The 27,248-nt window shown below is 42.4% G+C and overlaps 1 protein-coding gene across 10 annotated transcripts in view; it reads left to right on the top strand.

Annotated features, from left to right (window-relative positions):
- TACC1 (transforming acidic coiled-coil containing protein 1) overlaps positions 1 to 27,248 on the top strand; it is a 120,576-nt gene that overhangs the window by 59,373 nt on the left and 33,955 nt on the right. For 3 of the 10 annotated variants that reach the window (XM_042934804.1, XM_042934810.1, XM_042934809.1), the window contains exons 2-3: positions 2,896 to 3,082; positions 4,033 to 4,148. The exons of 1 other annotated variant lie outside the window; for it this stretch is intronic. In XM_042934804.1, the coding sequence (XP_042790738.1) occupies positions 2,922 to 3,082; positions 4,033 to 4,148 (277 nt within the window). In that variant the 5' untranslated portion in view covers positions 2,896 to 2,921. Of the gene's footprint in view, positions 1 to 2,828; positions 3,083 to 4,032; positions 4,149 to 27,248 lie in introns of those variants that run through there. 6 more of the 10 variants (XR_006201594.1, XM_042934805.1, XM_042934808.1 and 3 more) reach the window with 3 other exon arrangements.

Raw genomic sequence — 27,248 nt, 5'->3', positions numbered from 1 at the left:
GTATAGGTTGGGCTTTACCTTACTGGGGTCATTACTTGCTCCAAGTTCCATTCTGTGCTGGTTCCAAAACTTGATTTCCCCAGGAGGAGTCAGGCTTTTGGAATTTATGTCATCCTACTCAAACTCATAAGATCTATCTATAAACTACAATATCCCTTTTCTGTTTATTTAGTGAACACCTATTGAGTGTATGGCCCTGTCCTAATCTCTGGAGAAACAAAAATAAATCACAAATATGATGTGGCCCCTGCCATTTAGAAGCTTATGGTCTAGAAGTGGGACAGATAGGTAAACAAACACATTATATATCATATGCTAAGTATAGGGTGACCTTACATCCTGGGGACATCCTGGTTTGTGCTTGCTGTCTGGTGTAACTATTAATAGTGTCCCCTTTCAAAACCATCTAAGGGCCACAGTAAAAGTTTCTTTGAGAGGTTGGGGTATAGAGATGGTAGAAACAGGAGAAATCAGCCTGCTTTCTCAGACTAAACACTTGAGTTGGGTATTGAAGGAAGTTTGGGAAGTCAAGGTCTGGTAGCTCGAGGTGGGGGTAAGGGGGTGGGAATGTACAGAACTCTACAGGAAAAAGAGAAATAGTTCTAGCAGCAGCAATTAGTCCAGGCTCATCGTTGTTTCCCAAATTTATCCTGTGAAAAAAAATTCCACAAGATACTTGGTAAAAATTCAGATTTCCAGGCCCTGGTGGTGATTTGAGTTAGTATTTTTAAAGAAGCACCCCAGATGATTCTGGGACATACTGAAAGTTCAGAACCAATTCTCTACTGATTATGGCTTAGGAATACAAAGGGCTGGGAGTAATGAGGAACAGGAACAGCAAGACTATAGCACAAGTCACCTATCAACCAGGTGGGATGCCCTCAGGTGGGAAAACCCTGAGGTAAAACTAGCTGGAAGACATTTGCAGTGCAGCTGTAAGAAACAGACAGTTTGGGAAGTATGTCAGTGACAGTGGGGATGCAGAGGAATGAAGATTTGAGAACTACCCAGGAGAAAGAATGAACAGGATGTAAGAAGACATAGGTGCCAGTTACTAATTTACATGGGGCGGGGGGGGGGGGGGGGGGGGGGGGGGGTGGGGGTGGTAATATTATTTCCAGGCAACAAAACACGGGTCAAATCCAGGAACCTGGGGGAGTTTATAACCTGAAGGTTTATATGGTGAGCCGTAAACCTAAAAATACAAAGAACTGGATAATGTTGGGGTATATTTCATGACTTTAAAAAAAAAAAAAAAAGACTCCTGCGTACTTCCCATCCTTGTAGTCTCCAGAACAATCCTGACAGTTGTGTTTCTCTCTGGAAAGGAGCTGGATGAATTCTAAAGCATCCTGACACCCTAATCCTTTTATCTAGACTTCAGGCAAACCTCTGCCTTTCTGTTATGGTAAGACTAAGTTATCTTATGGTAAGATAACTACCCTGCCTTATCTTACAGTATATTTGCTTTTGTTTTTGCTATCAAATGTGTAAGACAGTCATGACTCCTCAGCATGACTCCCCTTTTAGGGGAGACTGTCTCTTGCAGTTTCAGCATGACTTTGTTCCTAAATTCTGAAGCTGCTCTCTCTGTGAGAACCTGCAACCACCTCACAGATTCACGGCGACTCTGGGAAATTACAATAGTACAAGAAATGCCTTATCCAGGCAAGGAGATCATGAAACCTGGTGTTTGGTTTGTGTCTGCCAGCTTCCTTGGTGCATTGGAGATTCTGAGGCGAGCGATCCCTAAACGGAAAATGAAGAAAATCCGAGGAGAGCTCTTCTATTTCCTTCTGCTTTCAAACATAAAGAGGGTTTTTATTTTGAAGGCTGCCTTCACCAGGCCTGTTGGCATACTTCTGAAGCAGTAAACGAAGTCAGAAATCAAAGATTTAGACGAAGTTATGAAGAGAAAGCCTCCAAAAGGAGAATGGGAAGCCGATCAGGCTGTAATTTCACGGGGGTAATTTAGCACCCTTTACCAAAGACCTGGCCCCAGAGCGTCCAGGAGTGCGGTTTGGGGAGGGACAAAGCATCTACAATTCCAGTCCTTGGCTCCTCTTGTAGCATTGCTGAGGAATTTCCAAATCCTGGGAGTGGTAGAGTCGGAGGTGAATAGGCCGAAATCTTCCACGCTGTCAATGTCAGGGAGGGGTAAAAAGAACAGGCAACTGCGGCCTCAAAGTTTTGTTTTTTTTTTTTTAATAAGGGGCTTCACTTCTATGCGATCTAATGTCACAACGCCATTAAGTCACAGTAGCAAGATGAAAAAATAAGGGAAAGAGGAAAAGCCCAGCGTGCACGGACCCAGGAAATGGATCTTCCCAGCTCCCGCCGCTCGCTGAGCTGTTGGGGGCGCCTGGGTACTCTGCCCGCCGGAGTCGCAGCGGGGCAGCCCCCAGCCCGCAGTCCGGGCGCTACCAGCACGGCGCCGCGGCGGGGGGATCGGGCGGGAGCGCCGCGGACTTCAAAGCCCCGGCGCCGCCTTCGCCCCCGCCCGCGCGCGCGAATAGTACGGTCCAAGGGGGCGGCTCCTGGGGCGCGGCTCCCGCGGCAGCTGATGCGCGCCCCGCCGGCCGGGAGGCGGGAGCCCGAGACCCCAAGACCCGAGCCACCCGGCGCCGCGGGCCAGGGCCCTGAGGAGGCCCCAGGAAAGGCATCTTCCCGGCGGGAGTCGCCCGGCGCGGGGGTGGCCGCGACCGCACCGTTGGGGAAGGAGGACGAGGAGGAAGCGGCGCTGACTGCCGGCCGAGAGGAAGCGCTCCACCCGGGCCCCCGACGGCGCTCGTTTAACCACATCCGCGCCTCCGCTGGAAACGCTTACAGGCGCCTGTCACCCGTTCCCTCCATTTTGAAAGGGAAAAAAGGCTCTCCCCCTTCCCCTACTCGTAGGAGCTGGAGCCGGAGGAGCCGCGCTCATGGCGTTCAGCCCTTGGCAGATCCTGTCCCCAGTGCAGTGGGCGAAATGGACCTGGTCCGCGGTGCGCGGCGGGGGCGCCGGAGAGGACGAGGCCGGAGGGCCCGAGGGCGATCCCGAGGAGGAGGACTCGCAAGCCGAGACCAAATCCTTGAGTTTCAGGCAAGTACACGCATCCCTGCCGAGATGCAGACGTGCTGCCATCCATCCATCTGCGGCTCATTCTGTGTGCGTGTGTGTGGTCGCTCACCCGCGTAACCATTATCATGGCAATGCTGCGTCCCTGCCCGTAACCGGGTCCCCGCTGTGCATTCGAAAGTTCAGGATGTTTTGTCCGGTATTACCTTTCCTCCGTTTCCGTATGAGCTTTCAGAACCTAACCCGGAATCTGCAGTCTTCCCGCATCCCGGTCTGCTTCAGTCACTTTCTCTAAGCTTCGATCCCCCAGCCCCCGCCCCTACACACAAGAGTGTCATTGATCACACCGGTAGAACTTGGGGCCCTCCCTGTGGAGAAGTCGCTCCCAGGCCCTCCTGGTGTCCCCTTGTGGCCCGAAAATGCAGCCTTGGTAAAGAAGGTCGCGTGATGACAGGCCCCTGGCAGCTGGTGAGAAATGGTGGTCTTTGCTGAGCTGCCACCGAGTGATTGAGGAAGGCAGGTGACAGCATTCTCAGCCTCAGGCCGAGTGAGTTCCAAACAGGTAGAGGCCTGCCAAAGAAAAAGGCATCATGGCGAGAGCTGGCTTAATTTTAGGGGGAGAGGGCAGTCTTAATTTTTAAACCTATGAGAAAGGATTCTTTTAGAAAAGGAGTCTGTTGGAAAGCGCTTTTGGGGGGATGTCAGAAGAAAGGATGACCTCAGAAATAAATGGTGATGAGAAAAGCTCCGGAGGATGGAGGAGATATTCAGGGAGACAGGATGCCAGACAGAAGGCGGAGGAGGGCCCTGCGAGAAAACCCGCAGCAGCTCCCACAGGCCAGTCCTTGCTGAGGACTAGTGGGTTGTAAAGTTAGGCAAAAATGCTGGACTTTAGCCTTTTCGGATATGTAGGTTGTAAAGGGTGTCGGAAATACCGTTGAAAGTGGTAATTCCTCATTTTTCCCCCTTGGCAGCTCGGATTCAGAAGGTAATTTTGAGACCCCTGAAGCTGAAACACCAATCAGATCACCTCTCAAGGAATCCTGTGATTCATCATTAGGATTGGCAGCACCGGGGGCCAAAACCCAAGGTAAAGGAAGATTTTCATTTTCTGCCTCTTTTGTTTTAAAGTTTTGAGAATGTAAATGAGGGAAGGAAGAGTGTTAACTTAGGACCATTTAAAAAGCTTTTGATCGAGTACTTACTAAGAAAGAGCTGTTTTAAGGCTCCTGGCTTATTTGAAATATTTTTGTTTTAGGAATATGGTTTTCTTCCCAAGTGGTTTGTACATTTGCAGTTTGAGATTATCATTATCAAACATTCCTGCTGGGCCCTTCCCCCTAAGCCCCGAAAAACCAAAAATGTATGTAGTAATGCAGAGGTGAAGGTATGTTTAGATTTGGCTTCAGATATTTCTCAGGCTAAGTCACTTTCTTCAGGGGTGTGTGTGGCTGGAGACAAAAATTATATGTAAGAGTGGACCTTTTTAGATATGAAGGAATCTTAAGCTGTTTCAAAATTGTTCACTTTTCCTTCATCTATATAGGAATGGTGAGCCTCTCAGTCTATCTACAGAAACCTGGCACAGAGATGGTCTCCTAGCCCCTCAGAGCTCAACCTTGAGCCTGCCCTTCAACTACAAAAGCTTCTGATCCATTTAATTAGTAGCAACCTTTTTTGTCACACAGCCAGTTTTGAGTAAAATTTCACCTGTCCTGATAGAATCTGTTTATCTGTTCAATAGAGTGCGCTGTGATTCAGCAGTGAAAAAGTCTTGCTCTCACTGAGCTAACGTTATGGAGGGAAATGGATCTTTTAAAGGTTAAGCAAGATACACATGTCAGCTTGTCTTAAGTATTATGGAAAAAAATAAAGCAGGGGAAGGAGGTATAGGGTGCATGGCGTAGGGATAAGAGATGCCAAAGGGTAATTAGGCCGAGCCTTGCCAATAAGGGAACTTGAGCAGAGCCCTGAAAGAAGATTGAGGGAACAGCCTTGCAGATTCTTGGGGAGAGAACCTTTCCAGCAAAGGGAATGGCATCTGCAAAGGCCTGAAACAGGACCAGCCTGAGATGGCGTGAGGCCCCATGGTGGGAGGGTTTTGAGGACCAATGAAGAAGCCAGTGTGGATGGAGTGGTGACTAGGAAGGGAACAGTAGGAGCTGAAGTTAGATAAAGGAAAGTCTGGAACACTTTGTAATGATGCTTGGATTTTCTTTCTGAGTAAGATAGGAAGCCATTGGTGTGTTATCTCCCCAGGGCTGCCTTGACAAAGTAGAAACCCACAAACTGGGTGGGTTAAAACAACAGAAATAAATTCTCTCACAGATTTGGAGGCTAGAAGTCCGAAATCGAGGTATCAGCAGAGCCACAGAGCCATGTTCCCTCCTAAGGTTCTAGGGAAAAATCCTTTCTTGTCTCCTCTAGCTTCTGGTGGTGGCTGATACTTCACGATGTTCCTTGGCTTGTGGCAGGATAACTCCAGTCTCTGTCTCCTTCATTACAAGGCCATCTTCTTCCTGTGTATCTCTGTGCCTTCACATGACATTCTTTTAAGGACACCGGTGATTAGATATAGGGACCCTCCTAATCCAGTATGACCACATCTTAACTTGATTACATCTGCAAAGGTACTATTTCCAAATAAGGTCACATTCACAGGTATGGAGAGTTAGGGCTTCAACATATCTTTTTGAGGGATGCAATTTAACCCATAACAGCGCTTTGAGCAGAGAGATCATGTTTTGACATCCTTTTAAAGAGACATGAGGCGCCTAGGTGGCTCAGTTGGTTAATCATCCGACTGTTGATTTCAGCTCAGGTCATGATCTCACAGTTTGTGAGATTGAAGCCCGTGATGGGTTCTGCACTGAAAGTTCGGAACTGGGAGCCTGGTTCGGATGCTCTCTGTCTGTCTGCCCTCCCCCTGCTTATGCTGTCTATCTCAAAATAAACAAATAAACATTAAAAAAAAAAAAAAGGCTACTTAACTGTTGTCTGGAGAAGAGACTCTAGCATGGATGTTGTTCTTCCATGTTTTCTCTTTTCCAGTGTCTGCCAGTGTCATCCTTCAATAGAGCCAGGTTATCCTGTTAACTAGTTTTTGACTTGATTATGACTTTTTTCTCCTAACGGTTACTGTATTTTATTGCTTCATAACTTCCTTACAGGTTGCTTGGGAAGTCAGGTTCTCTGTGAAAGACTTCATGATGGAGCTGGAATTATTGGTTCACTGATAATAATAATTATTATTACTTTTGTGGTTTGATTTTGCTTTGACTTGGGAGTTGTCTAATGCGTTTCCCCTGCTGAGAATTCAGCCATACTCTCAACACACCCTGGGTAGCCTCCCTCCCTGCTTTTTTTTCCACCCTGGGTTGCTTTTCACCATTGTTTTAGGCAGAGACCGCATGGGAACAGGCAGGTTTATATATTGGAGAGCTCACATGTGGCGCTTAGCTTTGCACACGGAAGATGCACTTGTTCTTCAAAGCTTCCTTTTTCTTCTGTCAAGATTGGCAGATCAGAAGAGAGATTTGAAAGCTGGAAAGAACTATTTTGAAGTTTTCCCATCAAATTTAAGTAATGCTCATGAGACCCATAAGTAGCGTTTTGAAAGTCTCTTTGAATGTCCCTCAGCTTGGGCTGCTCCCTTCCTCACCATTCTGTCAGCTCCTAGTCTGATTCATCTTGACATATTCTTCACTAATTGCATAGAGGCTCCTATGGCTCAGACCCCCCAGAGCCATAGAGAACCAATTGTTTGGTCCTTCCTGTGCCACTGACTCTTTTTTTACATGTTTTGGTAACTTCTAGCTCACACTCTTTTTCTCTCTTCTTTTGAAAGATTTCTTTTTAGAGAGTCATGGACCAGGAAAGCTGTGTGGAGTAGATAATGATTGGAGACCATGTATTTGATGGGGTAATGCGGTAGGGTGTACAATCTAGGAGACTACCACCACATATTAAGAAATCTTTAAATTTGGGGGGCGCCTGGGTGGCTCAGTCGGTTAAGTGTCCGACTTCAGCCCAGGTCACGATCTCACGGTCCGTGAGTTCGAGCCCCGCATCGGGCTCTGGGCTGATGGCTCGGAGCCTGGAGCCTGCTTCCGACTCTGTGTCTCCCTCTCTCCGACCCTCCCCCGTTCATGCTCTGTCTCTGTCTCAAAAATAAAAAAAAATAAAACGTTAAAAAAAAAAAAAGAAATCTTTCAATTTGGGGTTTTGTTTTGTTTTTAATGTTTATTTTAGAGAGAAAGAGAGAAAGGGCAAATGGGGGAGGGGCAGAGAGAGGGGGACAGAAGATCTAAAGCAGACTCCATGCTGACAGCAGAGAACCTGATGTGGGGCTTGAACACACAAAATGTAAGATCATGACCCAAGCCAAAGTTGGATGCCTAACTGACTGAACCACCCAGGTGCCCCTGGAGCCTTTAAATAATAGGATGATTGTATATCAGCCTGGTAGTATTCTGCCTTTGAGAGCTCCTTCTGCCCAACGTGTAGAGTTAGCCCAGAGTCTTGTTGATGGCCTTGTTATACATACAGAGTAAATATAAAAATACAACCAAACACAGGTCTGACCAGGGAAGATATCAGTGGACCAAAATTCCTGGAGACACATTTCTCGTTGAAGTCTTAACTTCTGAGCTTGGATGGTCCTCTTTCTCCCAAATTGTTGATTATTTGGCTCCTGATAAAGTTAGTCTTTCATATATCTTTGGTTCCAAGACATAGTGGGATAGCAGGTAGAAATTATATAAAACTGTATCATTTTGGGGGATTATTTATGAGTTAGTCAGGGGTTAGAGTTAACATACATAAAAGATACTGGCTTCCTCGTATATTATGGTCCCCCAATGTATGGGCTGTATCCCACCCCTACTTCCATATGATTCTTTGAACGCAGGGAAACATCTACACCTATTTGAAGTTAATTTTCTTTTTATTGGAAGTTGTTGGGGACTTAACAGTATCTGAACTCTGTCTTAACACTCCTTAAGACAGAATTGTATGCCAATCTAGGAATGAAACAATGGATGAGGTTGTGGGGATTTTTTTAAGCCACAGACAGAAGCTGGCTTCGGACTAACTGGTAAAATAAAAGTTGAGCCAAAGAGGTTCCTTGAAAATACCAGAGTGGTGGCTGTAATATTGGGGCTGGTAGTTCTGTGTTTGCTATCTGTCTGCCTCCCCCAACAAAGAGTGTTTAAGCTGCTGCTGTTACTGTATTTTCTTTTTGCTGGGGGATGTATCAGTGAGGAGATGGCACGTACAGAGGACTTCTGAAAGGCACAATCTCAAGTTCATCCCCTCCCCACTTTTTTTTTGTGTGTGTGTTTATGGACTATGGTTTTGTCCATTGTCTTAGACTATAAAAGCTGCAGTGAGTGGATGTCCTGTGCTACTAGAAGCTACTAGAAGCCTCTCTGTCACACATATACCTTTATATGTATATACATATACATGTATGTATATATGTATATACCTTTCTTTGAGAAAGAAAATCTTAATTCATGCTGAAGCTCTGGTGTGTGCCCTTGGAACAACTAGTTAAATCTACCCTGTTTGATATGTTAATTAGGTGCCTTTTCAAAGACTCACTGTAGTCCTCCAGAATAGAAGGAAAGAGATAAACAGGATCAGTCCACAGATGTTTACTGCTGGAGGCCTGGTGGGGAATGCAGAGTTGTTTATTGACACAGTTTTGGTAGTCTCGATCAGGAATCAGCAGACTGTGGCTCACAGACCAAATGTGGCCCTGTCTCTTGCTCTGACTGATTATTGTTTTGTCTGGGAGCTAAGAATTGTTTTTACATTTTTAAGTGCTTGAAAAAAATTGTGACGTGTAAAAATTATATGAAATTCAAATTTTAGGGCCCGTAAGTAAAGTTTTGTGGGAATGCAGCCACACTTGTTCGCTTAGGTGCTGTCTGTGGCTGCTTTCACACTAAAACAACAAGGTTGATTACTTGGAACAGAGACTGTGTAGCTGGCAAAAGCCTAAAATGTTTACTGTTTGGCTCTTTACAGAAAAGTTTGCTGACCTAGATCCACACCTAGGACAATTTTGATAAAAATATAAAGCTTAAGTAATTTGGGAGAACTTTCAAGAAAGCAGCAAGGCTATATACATGATTAATTAACATGAACTGTGGCACCTGGTGCCGTTAGTGCAGGCCTGTATGCTTAGGTTAAGACTCTAGGGAAAGGCTGATTTGGGCTGGCTGTTTGTCTCCCTTACAAAACACAAATGTCATTGGTCTGTCAGTGTACTTGCTTTTTAATTGACTGTGAGATCCAAGGAGTTATGAAAAATGGAAATTAGAGAAGAATGAAGAGAACTTGGGAATCATTTAATAATATAAGTACAAATATATAACTTTTGACTTTTGCCCATTAAGTGTTTTTTAATAGTTTTAATTTAATTTAATAGTTTTAATTGGGTGTTTTAGAATTTATTTGACAGTTGATATGGTATATTGTTGGTATATGCTGTATGATTGAAATGGTATATTTATTGGATTGTTTTAGACTGTGCATATGTAAGACCTAGAATGCAGATCTTGTTAAAATGTAACACTTAGGTTTTCAATTCTAAGGCTTTGGGTCACATGTACAAGAAAATATGCAGGGGCACCCGGGTGGCTCAGTGGGTTAAGTGTCTAGCTCTTGACTTGGGCTCAGGTCATGATCTCAACAGTTCGTGAGTTTGAGCCCCATATTGTGCTGTGTGTTAGCTGTGCAGAGCCTGCTTGGGATTCTCGCTCTGCCCTTCCCCTGCTCATGTGTGCACACTGTCTCTCAAAATAAATAAGCTTAAAAAAAAAAAAGAAAATACTATACAGACATTTTTCATTAGGTATTTATTGAAGTGTTCCAGTAAAATTCATGAGTATGGTTCTCCTAAGGATTTAGTTTAACATCCTCTCCCTGCCCCTACCACAAGGATTGCTTTATTAGAATTTCCTAGAAATGATGGGACTAATAAGGACCCTTAATGTTACCTAGCCCAAAAGTTTAACCCATGTGGCTCCTTTGACAATATCCCAAACCAATACTTTTATTTTTATTTTTTAATTTTTGATGTAATTAGTTCTTTCATAGTTTAAATTTGTATATTCTATTATTATAAGATCTTTAAGGCTTGGAAACCTCAGCAGCATAATACAATTCTGTGGTGGTTTTTTTTTTTTTTTTTTTTTTCCCAGATAACATTTTTAGCTCTCAACTTGGGAGATTCCTACTAGTTAGTAAATGGGATCAGAGCCATGTTTCTTTGTTGGTTAATTTATAGCAGTGTAAATGAGCCACACAGAGAGCTTCTATGTGGTGTTCCACCCAAAAAAGAAAGTCTTCTTGGGGAAAAAGTATAGTTTTTCCAGCAGACTTCTCAGGAAGTGCAGAACCACAATATTTGAATAAAAAACTTAGGAGCAGGGGTAAAGTCTCCCTGCTGAAAGTAAACATTTTAGGGGCATCTGGGTGGCTCAGTCGGTTAAACATCCGACTCTTGATTTTGGCTCAAGTCATGATCTCGCAGTTGAGGAGTTCGAGCTCCACTTTGGGGTCTGTGCTGATGGTACAAAGCCTGATTGGGATTCTGTCTCTCCCTCTCTCTCTGTCTGCCCCTCCCCTGCTCATTCTTTCTCTCTCTCTCTCAAAATAAATAAACATTAAAAAAAGGAAGTAAACATTTTAATAACTGTAAAGCAGTAAATGTTATAATGGTTAAACTCACCTTAGACTCATACTTGCCAGTTTGGGGCTTACCTGAGCAGCAAATAAAGTGATATAGCTTACTGTGATAGTTTCTGGTGGTGCATGTGTGTGTGGGAGGGGCAACCCTTCCAAAATTATGTTGCTGCCATTTAATGTTCCACTTAAAAAAATGTATGTGGTCTAAAGCCGTTTAAACATTTAGGTTAAAGAGTACTCATAGTGTCTTTTTCAAGTGAGCAGTAGCAATGTTCATAGGAAGTCCTGGCAGCATAAGCCATTTTGTCACAATCTCCTAACTCAGGTTAGTGATATGAAAGCTACTGGTTTATCTACCCAAAACAAAACAGCTTGGTGGGGCTGTGATAAATGACGGTTGCTGAATTGCCTGAAAACTGTTAGCATTGGGCCTAGAAAGGGATTGCTGATTCTAAGTTCAAGATCTCCCTCTCTCCTTTGCTTGTACATGAACCTGATTTCATGAGTTTCCACAAACATGATTGTATCTCCAGGAGTTAGATTGATAATGGCTGAATGGATATTTCATTATTTCACAAATGAAAAAGTGTAATTTGACAGTTCTGTTTGGCAGATACAGATATATTCCTAGGCAGTCCAGGTGCCTTCTTTCCCATGTCCTTGCTGGAAATATAACAACAAATTACTCATCTCCAGCTTTCCCACTAGAAGACTGCCACCTAGCAGACCATTGTCTTTCTGTTTCAGCTGAGTTTTTCTGTTTGTTTGTTTATTTATTTATTTTATTTATTTATTAGAGACAGTGAGTGAGAGTGGGGGAGGGGCAGAGAGAGGGAGAATCCCAAGCAGGCTATGCTTTGCCAGCACAGAGCCCAACGTGAAACTCGAACCCATGAACCGTGAAATCGTGACCTGAGCTGAAACCAAGATTCAGACACTTACCCGACTGAACCACTCTGGTGCCCCTCAGCTGAGTTTACTGAATTTGATGGGAGCAAGTAGGCTTCCCCCCCCAACCCCCTTCTTTTCAGCATCTTACTTGATTTTAGAACAGTGATGCTGTGAGATGGGACACATATAATCTCCATTCCACAGATTGGGGCCAGAGTCTTTACTGCTTGTGGTAGAGTGGGGTCTTAAATTTAGCTTTTAAGATTGCACATCCAGAGCTTCTTGGAACATATTATACAGCTTCTCTCCCCCAGGGAATCTGTGATTTTCTGTGATTCTCTTCACTGATTGAAGAGAAAACTTTTCAGAGGAACTGAAGGTTCTTAAAATGTTTCCAGGACAGAGTGTGTGATGGGGGAAAGCATCCTTTAAGGTATCCTGTTAAGTGACAGTGATTTTAAGAAAAAGTTCAGTAGGGGATATATATTCCATATTTATTAACTTTGCACATATATGAAGTATAAAGTGTAGTTCAGGAATTTTGAATATTATAAGTTTGCAGCACAATTTAGATATAGAGCTTGAAGCAGGAAAGAAAAAAAGCATTACTGGGTATTCAACTTTATTGAAAACATTTTGCTTCCTTAATGCTTAGCTTCAGCTTATCAGTGAGAAATAAAGAGGGAAGGGACATATTGAGTAGTAACTTTTGCTTTCTCTCTCCACATGTGAGTTGCGTGGGGGAGGAGAGGTAGGTACCTGGAGATGTATGCAGCCTCCTGGGACTCTGTACCTATTTTGGGTTAGAAAGAAGAGTTTCTAAGAGGCCTGTATTAGTTATCTATTGCTGCATAACAAATTACTCCAAAAGTTATTAGTAGCTTAGAACAATAAACATTTCACATAGCTTTCATAGGCCTAGAATTTGGAAGCATTTTAGCTGGGTGATCTGGCTTAGGGTTACTTGTGAGAATGCAGTCACAGTGTTGGCTGGGACTGTAGTCATCTGAAAGCTTGACTGGGGCTGGAGGACCTTCTCCTCAAGTAATTCACTACTGCCTGGCAAGTGCTGGCTGTTTGTGGGAGGCCTCAATTCTTTACTTTGTGGATGGACCTCTCTCTCTATTGGGTGGCTTGAGTGTTCTTCTATACTGGCAGCTGAGTGACCAGAGTGAGTGATCCAAGAACAAGATGGGAATTGTAATGTGTTTTGTGACTTAGCTTCAGAAGTCACGTTGTTATTTCCATAATATCTTTTCGGTTAAACGGGTCAGTCCAGGGACATGAATGCTGGGAGGTGGGATTCATGTCACCTGATAAATGGCTCCCTCATTGGGTGCCATCTTGGAGGCTGACTAGCACAAGACCATTTTCTACTTTTTAAAACTTATACCAAAGGGTATAATTTCAAAGACTTCAGCCTTTTTTATTACTTTCTTCCTCTGGGGCCTCTTCACTGCTTTATCCACCCCTTCCTTTGGCTCCTTTTCTTAGAGTACAGGAGCAGAAGCGACAGGAGAAATAAGGTGGTCTTCAACCAGGGTCCCTCTCCTATTGTGGAAGTGTCTCATGTGCCTGGTGAATCTGTTGCTGTTGCTTTGGCTGGAGGCTCCTCTCTCTTTTCCTTTATCCTGCATCAGCCCCCAGCTCCTGTGTGGGCGGTTGCTACTTTGTGAGAGAGGCAGTTGGTATTTCGAATTCTCCAGTAATTATTTCTGAAGAGATGCACATTATGGTTGTTTGGCAGCAACGGAGTGAAGTTACACAATTTCACATCTCTGCAGAGGAGTCCCATCTGTTAGCACGTGCCCTTTCTCTCTGCTCCTCCTGCTGCAGTTGTTGGGGATGGAGGAAAAGTCCTACAGGGAGAGCCTTCTACAGTTTCTGTCTATGGTGGAGGATTTCTAATGTATTTGAAATGTATCCTCAAACAAATCCAGATGGTTCCGAAACTCCAGGACATCTCATCAGTGAGAAGACTTACTCGTCGTTGGATGGGTTTCTGTGGATAAGGTTTGGCTGCCTGGTGGGCAGACAGTCTTGATTAGTGGGCCCCTCCATCTAACTGTATTGTGATGTTGGCCTTCAGAGGATAGGGTTTGGGTCTCCTTTTTAAATAAAATAGCATAACATGCTGGTTTGGAGATTTGAAATATTTTCTTCACCCTTAGTTCAAGCTTTTAAAGCCTGTCCAGTGGCTTTCCAGATTACTCTTTACCTGTGGAGTCTTATATTTTAGGATGAGCCTCTGTCAGGAGTTAGAAGCTTATCTCTGGAGAACACGGCATCTGGCGTCGTGTCTCTTACAAAAAGCAATTAAACTTGCCCTCGCCCCTACCAGCTCCTGAATAGTGTTTTATTTGGTGTTTTTTTGTTTTTGTTTTTGTTTTGTTTTGTTTTGTTTTTCTTGTGTAGGGCCCGGAGGAGGAGGTCTGGCCAGTTTGTTTGTTGTTGTCTAGGTTTGGTCAGGGGTGGGTACGTGAGGGGTGGTGTTGGATGTTGATGTTTTTCTGCTTTAAGTAGTGATATCTTAAAATTCTGGCTACCTAAGAGGATGTTCTGCATTTTCCTGCCTTGACTCACCCACTTGGAATCCTCTCCTTACTCTCATGCTCTGGATGACCTTGGGGCCCCACTGGTCTTGAGGGAACGTGAGCTCTGCAGCCTATACCCTGAGGTTCTACCCAGCATTCCGGGAAGAGACCTGCGTGTGCTGTTATCCTGCCCCTGGGTACCACATCGTGTCCACTTCTACTGCATTTTAAGGCCTGTGTCCTTGACTAAATGGCCTAGAATGTACATATATAAAGTATATTTCAACTTTGGGGTAATCAGAGGGACTGGGAATTCAGAGACATGAAACTGAAAAAAAAAAAAAAAAACAAAACCCTCGAATTTTGGCCACTTGCCTAAATGCTAATTTGTACCTTATTAACAGTCTCCTCGGGTCAGACCACTTTAGCAGGAAGGGGTGGCACAAGTGCCGGAATCACACTTCCCTCCTGAAGCCCTTGATTCCAGCACAGTAGAGCAGGGGGTGGGAGGCAAGACCAAGCCATACATTTAAGAGAGGACAGCTCTTCAAAGGGAAAGGGTCGAATGAAGAACAAATGTTAATCCTTACAGCTGTTGGTGTAGAGCTGAACAGCTTTCCCACTACTTCAGTGTACTTTTTCTGTCTATAAATGATAATCTCTTGAAAAAGAAGTCCTTTATGTGTCAGACGTTTGCCCAGCAGTGGGCACTGGTTGAGGATCACCTCTGGTTTGGGTGCTCGCTCCAGTTTTGGTGATACAAAAGGGACCAGGTGTAAGGCCCCCACAGAACTCCGTCTGGAGGAAGCCTGCCGGCTTCTATTACCAGTGTTCTTACAAGGGAATGTATGAGGGAGGTCTTGGGAGAAGTCAAATGTTAGAAATCAGAATTGAAAAGAAACAGCTCCTTCCTCCCCCCCCTCCCCCCCCAAAAAAAGCGAAAAGCATTTTGAGCTTAACAATTGTTCTGTCTCTAGGATGGTTCCTATGCTTGGGTATATCTGCTGTAGGAGAGAGGAGTGATGTCATTTTTTCACCTTTTTCTGTAAATAGAATTTATCTAGCACACTGTAGGCTTCCTCAAGAGAAATTTAAAATCCCAAATTGATGTGCTAGTGAGACCTACCACCTCGCTGCAGTGTCCCTACAGGTGATACACATAAGAGCTATTTACAGCATTTTCTGAAATGTAAGTCTGTGGTGTACTAGAACATTTTATTAAGAATTGCAGGAAACTCCTCCTGCTCAGCCTTTAAGCTGTGTCCTTTTTTTCTTTGTTAACAATTTTATTGAGGGGCACCTCAGTAGCTCGGTCGGTTAAGTGTTTTGCTTTCTGCTCAGGTCATGGTCTCGCAGTTTGTGAGTTCAAACCCCACATCAGGCTCTGCACTGACAGCAGGGAGCCTGCTTGGAATTCTCTCTCTCCCTCTTTCTCTGCTGCCCCCCCCCCGAAAATAAATAAATATTTAAAAATATTTTTAAAAAGTTTTATTAGATATAATTCACATGCCATACAGTTCACCTATTTTAAGGGCCTGCGATGCAGTGATTTTTAGTATATTAACAGAGTTGTGCAACTATTGCCTGTATCCAATTTTTAGAACATTTTATCACCCCCAAAAGAATCCGTACCCATTAGGAGTCACCTCCCATTCCTTTCCCATTCCACCCCTGGGCAACTGAGAATCTAAATTGTGTCTCAGTAGATTTGCTTATTGTAAACATTTTATATAAATGGAACTATACAGTCTATAGTCTTTTGTGACTACCTCTGTTTACATCCATGTTGTAGCATGTATCTGTACTTCAGTCCTGTTTTATTGTTGATTAGCACTACACTACATGGATATGCTGTATTTTGTTCAGTTGATAGACATATGGGTTATTTCCACTTTGGGGTTATTATGGTTAATGCTGCTATGAACACTTCCTGTGCATAGGTTTTTATGTAGATGCCTAGTAGAATTGCCGGGTCATGAGGTAACTCTATTTCTAACATTTTGAGGAACTGTCAAAGTGTTTTCCAAAGAGGCTGCACCATTTTACATTCTTACCAAGCATGTGAGGGTTTCAGTTTCCCCACCTCCTTGCCAGCACTTGCTATCCATCTCTTTGTAGCCATCTTAGTAGGTGTGAAGTGGCATCTCCTGGTTCTGATTTGCGTTTCCCTTATATCTAATGATATCGAGCATCTTTTCATGTACTTGTTGGCCGTTGGTATATCTTCGTTAGCAAAATGTTTATTCAGATTCTTTGTCTACTTTTTAACTGGGTTATTTATCTTTTCATATTGAGTTATAAGAGTATGTATTCTACATACGAGTCCCTTACTATAGATGTGATTGTAAATAGTTCTTCCCATTCTGGCAGTTATCTTTTTACTTTTTTGATGGTATCATTTGATGTGTAAAAGTTTTTAATTTTGATGAACTTCAGTTTTCTACTTTTTCTTTTGTCCCTTGTGTCATATCTAAGAAGGCTTTGCCCAACCCACAGTTCCAAAGATTTACTCCTAGGTTTTCTTCTAAGAGTTTTATAGTTTGAGCTCTTACATTTAGGTCTGTGATTCATTTCGAGTTAATTTTTGTATAGTTTGTGAGGAAGTGGTGCAACTTCTGTCTTTTGCATGTAGCTGTGCAGTTGTCCCAGCACCATTTGTTGAAAGATTGCCCTTTTCTCTATTGAATTAATTTTGTACCCTTGTCAAAATCAATTAATCATAGATGTAAGAGTTCATTTCTGAACTTTTAATTGTTTTTTTTTTTTTTTTAAGTTTATTTATTTTGAGAGAGACAGAAAGCGTGAGTGGGGAGGCACAGAGAGAGAGAGAATCCCAAGCAGGCTCCATCCACACTGTCAGCACAGAGCCTGATGAGGGGTTGAACTCACAAACCATGAGATCATGACCTGAGCCGAAGCTGGACATTTAGCCGACTGAGCCACCCAGGTGTCCCTAAACTCTTAATTTTGTTTTATTGATACATATGCCTTTCCTTATGTTTGTCCTACACTGCCTTGATTATGGTAACTTTGTAGTGAGTTTTGAAATCAGGACATAGGAGTCCTCCAACTTTGTTCTTTTGATTGGTTTAGCTATTCTGGGTTCTTTGCATGTCCTTATGAATTTTAGGATCAGCTTATTAGTTTTTGCAAAGAAGCCTGCTGGGATTTTGATACGTGTTGTGTTCAATCTGTAGATAAATTGGGGAGTGTGGTCATGTTAACAATATTAAATCTTCCAATCCATGAATATAGGATGTCTTTCCATTTATTTAGATTTTTAATTTTTTAAACAGTTTCAGAGTATCTTGCCTTTCTTTTGTGAAGTTTATTTTCAAGTATCTTATTCTTTTTGATATAATGGTAAATGAAATTATTTTTTTAATTTCTTTTTTGGATTTTTCATTGCATGTGTATAGAAATACAATTAATTTTTTGCACATTGATTTTATATTCTAGGACTTTCTATATACAGGATCGTTTCATCTGTAAATAGAGATAGTTTTTACTTTTTCCTTTCCAATTTAGGTATCTTTTATTTTATTTTTCCTAGCCTAATTGACCTGGCTAGGACTTCTAGTACAATTCTGAATAGATGTAGCAAAAGCTGATATTGTTGTTCTTGATTTTAGGGTAAAAGCATCAATCTTTTAGCATTAAGTATGACATTAGCATTAAGGTTTTCATAGCTGTCCTTCATCAAGTTGAGGAGGTTCCCTTCTGTGCCTAGTTTGTTAGATGTTTTTTGTCGTGAAAGGATGTTGGATTTTGTCAAATTCTTTTTCTGCATATACTGTGATAATTACGTGGGTTTTGTATTCCATTCTGTTGACATACACTAATTGATTTTCAGGTGTTAAACCAACCTTGCATTCCTTGGATAAATCCCACTGTTCATGATGCATAAATTGGCTTTTTTGTGTTGGTGGATTCAGTTTGATAGTATTTGGTTGAAGATTTTTACTTCTGTTTTCTTTTTTTAATTTTTTTTAAATGTTTATTTATTTTTGAAAGACACAGAGACAGAATGCAAGTGGGTTAGGGGCAGAGAGAGAGGGAGACACAGAATCTGAAGCAGGCTCCAGGCTCCAAGCTATCAGCATAGAGCCTGACATGGGGCTTGAACCCATGAGCTGTGAGATCATGACCTGAGCTGAAATTGAACGTTCAACTGACTGAACCACCCAGGGGCCTCTGCTTCTATTTTCAATAGGAGATATTGGTCCGTAGTTTTTTTCTTTCTTGTGATAACTTTGGATTTGTTATCAGAGTAATATTGGCCTGATAGAATGAGTTGGGAACTATTTTCCTCTTATATTTTTTGTAAGAGTTTGTGAACAATTGATATTAGTTCTTTAAATATTTGGCAGAATTCACGAGGCTGGTCCATGTTTTTGGGGGGGCGGGAGGAGTTTTTAATTTACCAATTCAGTTTCTCTCCTTGTTTTAGATCTATTCAGATTTTCTATTTCCTCTTGAGTCAGATTAAGTAGTTTGTGTCTTTCTAGGAATTTTTCTACTTTATCTAAGTTATCTAATTTGTTAACATGCAATATCTCATTTTTAAATGGAATTAATAAGCCCTGCTCTGCCTTTTTCACAGGGTTGATTTGAGGATCAAGTTAGGTAATGTAATGCTTTGAGGATCAAATAAGTGAAATGTTTTACTTGTTCTGAATTCTTAGTTGTAGGAAAACATAACCATATTTTACCACTGTCTGCAATTTATGCAGTTTACCATTTCTACTGTGTTCCTCCTTTGTTAATTACATTTCAGGGGAGAGGTTGTTGCTCTTGTTCCCAAAAGAATATGAACTAAGATTGGGTTCAAAGGGGAGTTAAAGTCATTTGGGGGCCTATTTCTGCCTATTTCCTGAAGAGTAGCAGAACTTCTAGATCCTATGCTGGGGATCCTATGTAGGGTCAGAGGACATCAGTGCACCATTAAGGAAATCAGTTGTGGGCTCTGATTCATTCTGCTCTCAGCTAGCACTGAGAAAATCTGTTTCCTTTCCTCTCTGAACAAATGCTGAGCTTATCCAGTCACTGATTTCCTAAGCTTTCCTGTAATCCATACCTTAGATGCACTATATTCATTCATCCCACTTCTGCCCAGCTTGCATCAAAGTAATAAAGGTTCTCTTAAAATACAGCTTAGCTGGCACACCTGGGTGGCTCAGTTAGTTAAGTGCTCAACTCTTGATTTCAGCTCAGGTCATGAACTCATGGCTCATGAGATCGGGCCTCACGTTGGGCTCTGTGCTGACAATTCAGCTTGCTTGGGATTCTCTCACCCCTTCTCTGTCTCTGCTCCTCCCTAGCTTGTGCTCTCTTTCTCTCAAAATAAATAAACATTAAAAAAAGAATTATTTCATATAATGCTCTAGAAAGTTCTCTTCATTTGCTGAATATGACGGCAAATTCAAAGAAGGAATCTCTCCTTTAGAAAGGGAAGAGAAGTTGGTGACATAAAAACTGACTCCTTAAAATCAGAAGTCCAGCAAGTGCTGGTGTTTTCTGTAAACATGTTTCTATAAAGACATGTGAGGTGGCACTCATATAAGAAGGTGGTAGTTTTTTCCCCTCACTGTTGTATTTGGTTGTTCTCTGAAGGGATTTTGAGTGTGGCTCTTGTTTCCTTAACTGCATTATAAGCCCCATGCGCTTATTTTGTGGTCTCTTCATGCCTAGTACAGTATATGCTGCAGGTTATAAGAGCCTGTGCCTGGTTGGTTAGATGATTATTTTAGAAATTATTTTGTGATTTGATTTTAGGACTTCAAGTCCTGATGAAGCTGATGGTTAAATTAATTAGGGAGTGTTGACTATTGAACATCTGATTTGGATCCTTATGTAGAATATCTTAGTACTGTGGTTTGTGGTCAATTGCTGTTATACATTTATAAAACTTCACTGTCAGGGCGCCTGGGTGACTCGGTTGAGCTTCCAACTGGATTTCAGCTCTGGTCATGATCCCAAGATCATAGAATTGAGCCTCATGTCGGGCTCCATGCTTGAGATCTCTCTCTTTCTCTATCTCTCTCTCTCTCTCCCCCTCTCCTCCCCTTGCACGTGCATGCTCTCTCTCTCTCGAAAATAAAATAAAATTAAAATTAAATAAAACTTCACTGTGGTTGCTGGGCCTTCCAAGTTTTTGTTATTGTGTCTGCATATCTTTTATGTGGCCCTGAATAACAAAGACCCACATTTTGGGCTTGAGTTCAGAGGTGCAGGCCAGTGTCTTGGTAACTAGGGGTCCTATTCTATAGTTGTATAGATTGAAGTTGCCTGATTATGAGATATATTACAATATGAGGATTGTACAACTGTAGGATTATCTCTCCCAGTGAGGATAGAATAAAGTAGATAGGAATAACTCCATCTGTTTGAGATATGTAGCCCAGCATGGTCACATGGGTTCATCATCTTCTGAGCATTCAGAAGTATGGCACTGGAGCTTTGTTCCTAGAGACTGTCCCTCTGCTTCCTGTCTTTCAGATGCTCCCCCCCCCCGACCCCCCTCAGTGGATATGACAGCATAGATCAGTATATTTGTGTCATACCATAACATTGAATCCGTACTCCAGACCCCTTCTTCCTTGACTTGTGTTCACACTTGGACTTTCCCATGAATGAAGAGAAATTAGATGAATGAAGATAACTCTGGAGTTAATTGGGGGACTGTCTAGCATGGTTGAGCCATGGCCTGCCTGTGCCCCAACGTAGACTCCCAACTGCCTTCCTCTCTCTCCCTCCTCTTCCCCTTGTGTGTGTGTGTGTGTGTGTGTGTGTGTGTGTGTGTGTGTTAACCATTCTGAGCCGTGGTTTCTTCATCTGTGAGATGGAGTTAAAAAATACCTCACAGGGTTGTTGTGAGGACTGAATAAGTATCTAGAGTGTCAAGCACTTACAATAATATTATAATGAGGAAAAAATTTTCAGGAGACACTTAAAAAATCACCTTTTACAATGAATCCCACCCCTCTGTCTTGGGAGGAGGAGAGGGCGAGCTGGGTTGGGGATGGAAATAGGAATCTTGCGGTGAAATGGAGAAAAAGAGAAATCGGTAAAAGGAAAGTAAGTTTAGGTAGGAAGAGATTTTTGTACTTAATAAGAAGGATTCTGGACCTCAGAATGTGTTTTATGTCTTTATATGTTTCAATTGAATAACTTTGCTTTTTCCATGTAACATGTCTTAGGAGATCCTACCCTGTTAGCACATACAGATCTACGTTATGGTTTAACCTCCCTATAGTATTCCATTGTGATGTTGCGCATGCAGTGATCTTTCAGTGCCCTGTGATACTTTAATTGCCACAGATCAGTGTGTAGGAACCAGCACTTCAGTGAACATCCTCATTCTCGTACATATGTGTATGGCCCTCTTTGTGAGCATAATTAAAATAAATTCCTAGCAGTGGCATTGATGAGTGAAAGAATCTATTCTTTTTTTTTTTTAAGTTTATTTATTTTGAGAGAGAGTGAGTGCATACACGTGTGAATGAGGGAGGGGCAGAGAGAGGGAGAGAGGGAGAGAGACTCCCAACCAGGCTTGAACCCACAAAGGGTGAGATCATGACCTGAGACACAATCAAGAGTTGATGCTTAATCGACTGAGCCACCCAGGCAGCCCTGGCCATTAAAAAAAACAAAACAAAACAAAATTCTTGTTTGTTTGTACCGTTTATCATACAGAATTTATTCTTTATTTCATTTGTTCGGTGGAAAGCACCGGGGATGTTTTGTTGTGTTTTTTTTTTTTTTTTTTTTCTTAATGGGAGGTGGGGAGGAGGACTTACCATCTGATTGCTCACTAAAATTGCTTGCTGCCTCCAATTCATAGGTTCCTTAAAATGGAGTTTCTGTCTGTGTGTTCTCTTTAATCCTCCTTTTGATTGTATGAGTTTTTGTTTGTAAAATGCTCAGTCACCGTGCCTGACACTGTAGTCAGTACTACTTCCTCCCTTTTCTTCCCTCTCATTGTTCTCTGACTTTACCCTAGGCCTTGTGGGTGGCTGCTTGTCTGGCCCCGAATGGGGCCAGCCTAAGGCCAAGGTCACCACGCAGGCCAGCAGTTTGCATCCCCCTTCAAATCAATGTTCTTTAAATATCCAGCAGTTATTAGAGAAAAGCTCCATGTAAGGAGCCTGTGAAGAAAGATCTGCAGACTTAGGCCAAAGTTTGGTTGTCCCTTGACCTTCTGCTGCGCTCTGCACGACAAAATCTGAACCACTGTCCAGAGAAGGAAAATATTTACTCCAGTTTGTTCCTGGGGTTTGATTCTCTCCCCAGGGTGGTCTGCCTAATGTCCCGTCCTGCCACACCCGGGTGCTGGCGAGATCGGTTCCCCCACCCACTCCCACTGGGTGTTTAGCGTCCCTTCAGTCCAGTCTTGATGTCAACAGGAATGATGTAAGGGGGCTGAACTGTGTTTGAATGAAACCTGCTTGAATTTATGTTTTAATGAATGCTCCCTCTCAGAGCTTTAGTCCACACTTTAAAAAGTGCTTAAAACTGCACTTGCAACACATTTTTTTTGAGCATTCTCAAAGGTGACAAGCTTTATTCTTAGATGTTAAGATTTTTTTCCGCCGTAGCTGAAGAGTTTTTAAACTTCAGTGAGTGTAGTGATCAAAGGGGGATTGAAGTTATAACTATAAAGTAGTGAGAGGAGCCTTTTTGAGGACCCTAAAAAGTGGTCCAGAAATACAGTCTTCAAGAACAGTGATTCCTAAATGCCAGCCAATAAAGAAGGCTGTTGGATTTTCTCTGTTGGGGAAACATTTTCTTTGAGTTTCGGGGGCTTTGTGGACCCTCTCAAAATTTATCTGTGAACACTTCTTAAATTACTTACTATAAAAGTCACTCATTTTCATGTATTGGTTCTCAGATTCTGTTTTAAGGCCTTAGAGTCAGACCTGTGTCTTCAACTTGGATGCGAAAGACTGGATTTGAGGTTAGGAAGAGGCCAGGTGTATGTCTGTATGATACAGGAGGCCTGTTCAAATTTTGGCAGCTTTCTCACTTTATATGTCAGGTATTCAGGAATCCATAAAAGGGACCTCCTGTAGCTAAAGGACAGGGGCCGATGGACAGATCTAAAAGGAGCTTCTAGACAGTGTTTTACCAAAAAATTAGAATCTGAGGGGGAACAGACAAGCATGTTTGAGAGTAATGCCAAATCTGAAGTGTTAATACATGTTGTTTTCCAAGTGGTTCTGTCTTGTCTTCTCTTAAATGAGATTGTACATACGAAAGCAGCTAGCCAGCAGGTTCTCCGTGTATGTTAGCGGAGTATGTTTCTCATCCTCAAAAATACTTTGTTAATAGCATGTCACCGTCTGAGGCTTTTAAACTTTTTTGTAAGCCTGTCTTCCAACTTAATATACCTTCAACATACTCCAGTTATGTTCAACTCCAGTATGTTGAAGGTATATTACACATACACAATGTCAGGCTGCTACCCCAGTCTTCAAAATGTTGATATTCTGTGCCTTTTCTTTTGAAAATAGGATAAAATGGAGGTAAAACCTTTTTACATGAGAATAGCCTATGTCCTGAGTAAGCATAAAAAGCATCTATGTTTTAAAGCACCCCTGGGCGATTCACACAACCTTCTGTCTAGATTTAAGAGAGGCTGATAATTGAAAGGAAGAGTTTTGTTAACAGCAACAAATGTGGCAGAAGTGGAAATGTCGCTCTATTTTTGGATTTCCTCTGTGTTTGCTTTGAACTCATCTACTGATCTAATCTCTTCAGTGTCTGTGTTCACGAAGCTGCCAGGCTGTGCAGTGCTTGTCAGAATCATCCAAACTCATCAAACTCCTTTCAGGAAGAGAGCATCTCAGCACACCCTGGAGGAAGATTTTTAAGGAATACAGGAATTTTGTAAAAATAGAAGGATGAATAGAGGTAGGGCAGTTACATAACAGTGTTTGCAGATGAAAAGCCAGCCCTGACTGCTGTGGCTAGAACCCTTAACTGGGAGAAGATTGAGAAGTGGAGCCTGCCGGGAAGGGTGGCGAACTTTTTGCTCTGTGGTAGCTGAGGTGTACATTCTCTTTTAGGGCAGCACTGGGTATGCAGGCTCAGCGGGCCCTGGGAGACTTGGCTGATTCAGAGTGCAAATGTAAATCAGATCTTACCCAAACCTACCTTTTTGAGTTTCCTGGTTTGTTTTCTTGTTTTACATTCTCACAACTCCCAAAACTGGTGAGCAGTCCTCTCCCACCCACTCTGTCCCACCCCGCAGTACTTTCTAGTGGTGACTGAAGATACTGGACCAAGGTGGGGTCCTCAGGGACTAGGTGCAGACTGGGCATGTTAATTTGCCTGCACTGGGGTGGTGTCTTCCAGGCGGGGCTCCTTCAGCTGTCTGCTCAGGCTGAAGTCAGTGAGGGGCGATGGTTTTCCTTCCCCATTCCACCGGTGGGTGGCTCACTTCAGAATGCAGCCGATAAAACTCCTTAATCCTTAGAGCTATGGGGCTGGGCTGGGCAGCGTTAGAACTTCTGTGTGAATGCTGAGATCTTGCTCCTTTGTTCCTCTTTGGCCGGTTTCAGGCTGCCTGCCCTGTCCCTCACGCTGTGAGGTGCTCTCCCTCTCTCCAGTTCTTAGCTTGGGAAAAGCAGTTGATGGAGATGGGGACAAGAAGGGAGGACCTAAAAGGAGTTTCTGCCCTTTTTTAACAGAGAAGATTAGGGCAGAAACCAAAAGCTAGGAGAGAGGTCAGTGAAAGGTCTCCCCTTGGCCTTTGGAAGGCGTCAGGTTGATGGTGAAGGCGTCTGCGAAATAGCGAGAAGAGGTTCCAAGAAGTGGGTGGGTGGGAGTCACACTGTACTCTCCTGTCTGTAGCCTCGCCCTCCCCTCACATTCTCTCAGGTTTGTAGGCAAGGACAGAGGAGTGGGTGTGGGGCTCAGGGATCCCACGAGGGAGACTGACGGTGAATGTTAGTAAGTCAGTGGCAAGGAGAAGACATCGGAGAAATTACATAACAAATTTTTATTGTGATCAGCTCCCAACATCACACAGGAAAGTAGAACCTCCATATTCCCACTGCCGAGATTAAATAATTATCAAGATTTTCTCAAGACTTGCTTCCAACATTCCCTTTTTCTTCCTTTTCCTTTTGTTTTGTTAAATAAAGCAAATTCCAGGTATCGGGTCATCTGTGTCAATATGCATCCCTAAAATATTTGGACACATAACTATGATGTAATTATTAATAATATCTCATTTACAAAGTTGGTTAAAATTCAAGTTTCTTTTAATTGAGGTATAACTGATATATTAGCTTCAGGTGTATACTGTAAAGAGTCAGTATTTGTATATTTTGCAAAATGATCACCACAGTAAGTCCAGTTAATTAATATCTGTCACCACACATAGTTTCAAGATTTTGTTGTTGTTATTATGGGTATACATATTTCCAGCACTTTGAGAAGGTCATCAACCTGTAAGGTCCCCAAACCCCATAGTTTAGGGGTTTTTACCCATACTTTGGCATCATTGATTAAATCACTGGCTATTGGTGATTAGACTTCACTTCCTGCTTCCCTCCTCCCCTAAGGTGAGGGGGGGGGGGTGGTGGAGCTGAAAGTTCCAACCTTGTCTACTGCTTGACCTTTCTGGTGACCAGCCCCCATCCTGAAGCTAGAGGGGCCACCAGTCACCTCAGGAGCATACAAAAGACACTTATCACCCCTGAGATTCCAAGAGTTTTAGACCTGTGTTGGGAACCCAGCACAAAGAACAAATGTATATTTTTATTGTACCATACATGTTGAATCTAAAAAGCTCATGGTAAGCACCAAAACTTAAAGTAAGTGATAACTGTCTGTATTTCGATATAATCGAGATTCCATTTTCTGTAACTGATTGGATGCTAGGTTATGAGCAGGGGTGCTTAGACCTGGCCTGGCTTCTCCCTGAGCCTACAGCATCTGGATACATGTAAATCTTTGCAGCGCTGGGTTTCTGGTGATGTGTTTTCATTGTCGTTTGTCTACCCTTCCCCATCAGCACAGAATTCATAACAGTTCAGATGTGTGTGTGTGCAGATTTTCCTATGTATATATCTATCTACAGACATGTTAATTTTTTGGTACACTTTAAAACATTCTTGTTAAAATTTTGTGTGTAATGCAGTTGAGTTGAAAATATTTTTATTTTGAACCTTTTCGCAATTGTGCAACAGAGAAGGTAGCACAGTGAAAACTCCTGTATACCCATCCCCAGATTCAACAGTTATCAAGATTTTGCCACATTTACTATTTTTAGAAAGAAATTCTTTTGATGTATGTTAAAGCAAATCCCAGATACCATGTGTTGAAAGCTTTCTTAAGATTACGGTATTAATAATAGTTAAATGTGTATTTGAAAACAAAACTTACATTGGACATTGATAGAATTCCTGAAGCATCTGTGCAGAATACAGTTTGTAAGCCACTGCCTACCTAATTGTAGTCCTAAAGGAGTTTTGTGAAAATATGTGTGGGTGGTTTAAAAAACTCTTCCTGTGGTGCTCACTTTTTTGTTACTGGATTAGAAGTAGGGCTAGAAAGTAGGATTAGAGGGTCATCTCTGAGTTTCTTTAATTGTTTGTTTGTTTGTTTTGAGAGAGAGAAGAGAGAGCTCAACCAGGGAAGGGTCAGAGAGAGAGGGAGAGAGAGAATCCCAAGCAAGTTCCACACTGTCAACAGGGAGCCCGCTGTGGGGCCTGAACTCATGAACCCATGAGATCATGAATTGAGCCTAGCTTAACCAGCTGAGCCACCCAGGTGCCCCTCTGAGTTTCCTTTAAAATCACAAGATACCATGATAATACCAATTTATTCGGTTTTTGTTGCTGCTATTCGATCGTTATTTCAGGTAACTAGTCAGGAAAGTACTATCTTAGTTTGTGCTTTAAGGAAATACCCTCACTTTCACCTTCCTAATTGCAGCATTCCTTCTAATAAGACCCAGATTAGAAAGGATCCTTATTTTTCACAAGTGTTTTGAGAGAATACCTGGCCCAGTTTGAGACAGAACTTCTAAAAAAAAAACTTTATTATTGTATGATTTA

Source organism: Panthera leo, chromosome B1 (assembly GCF_018350215.1).
Source record: "Panthera leo isolate Ple1 chromosome B1, P.leo_Ple1_pat1.1, whole genome shotgun sequence".
Lineage (NCBI taxonomy): Eukaryota > Metazoa > Chordata > Mammalia > Carnivora > Felidae > Panthera > Panthera leo.
The sequence above is the reverse complement of the archived record's forward strand: the minus strand, read 5'-3'. Positions and strand labels throughout refer to the sequence as shown.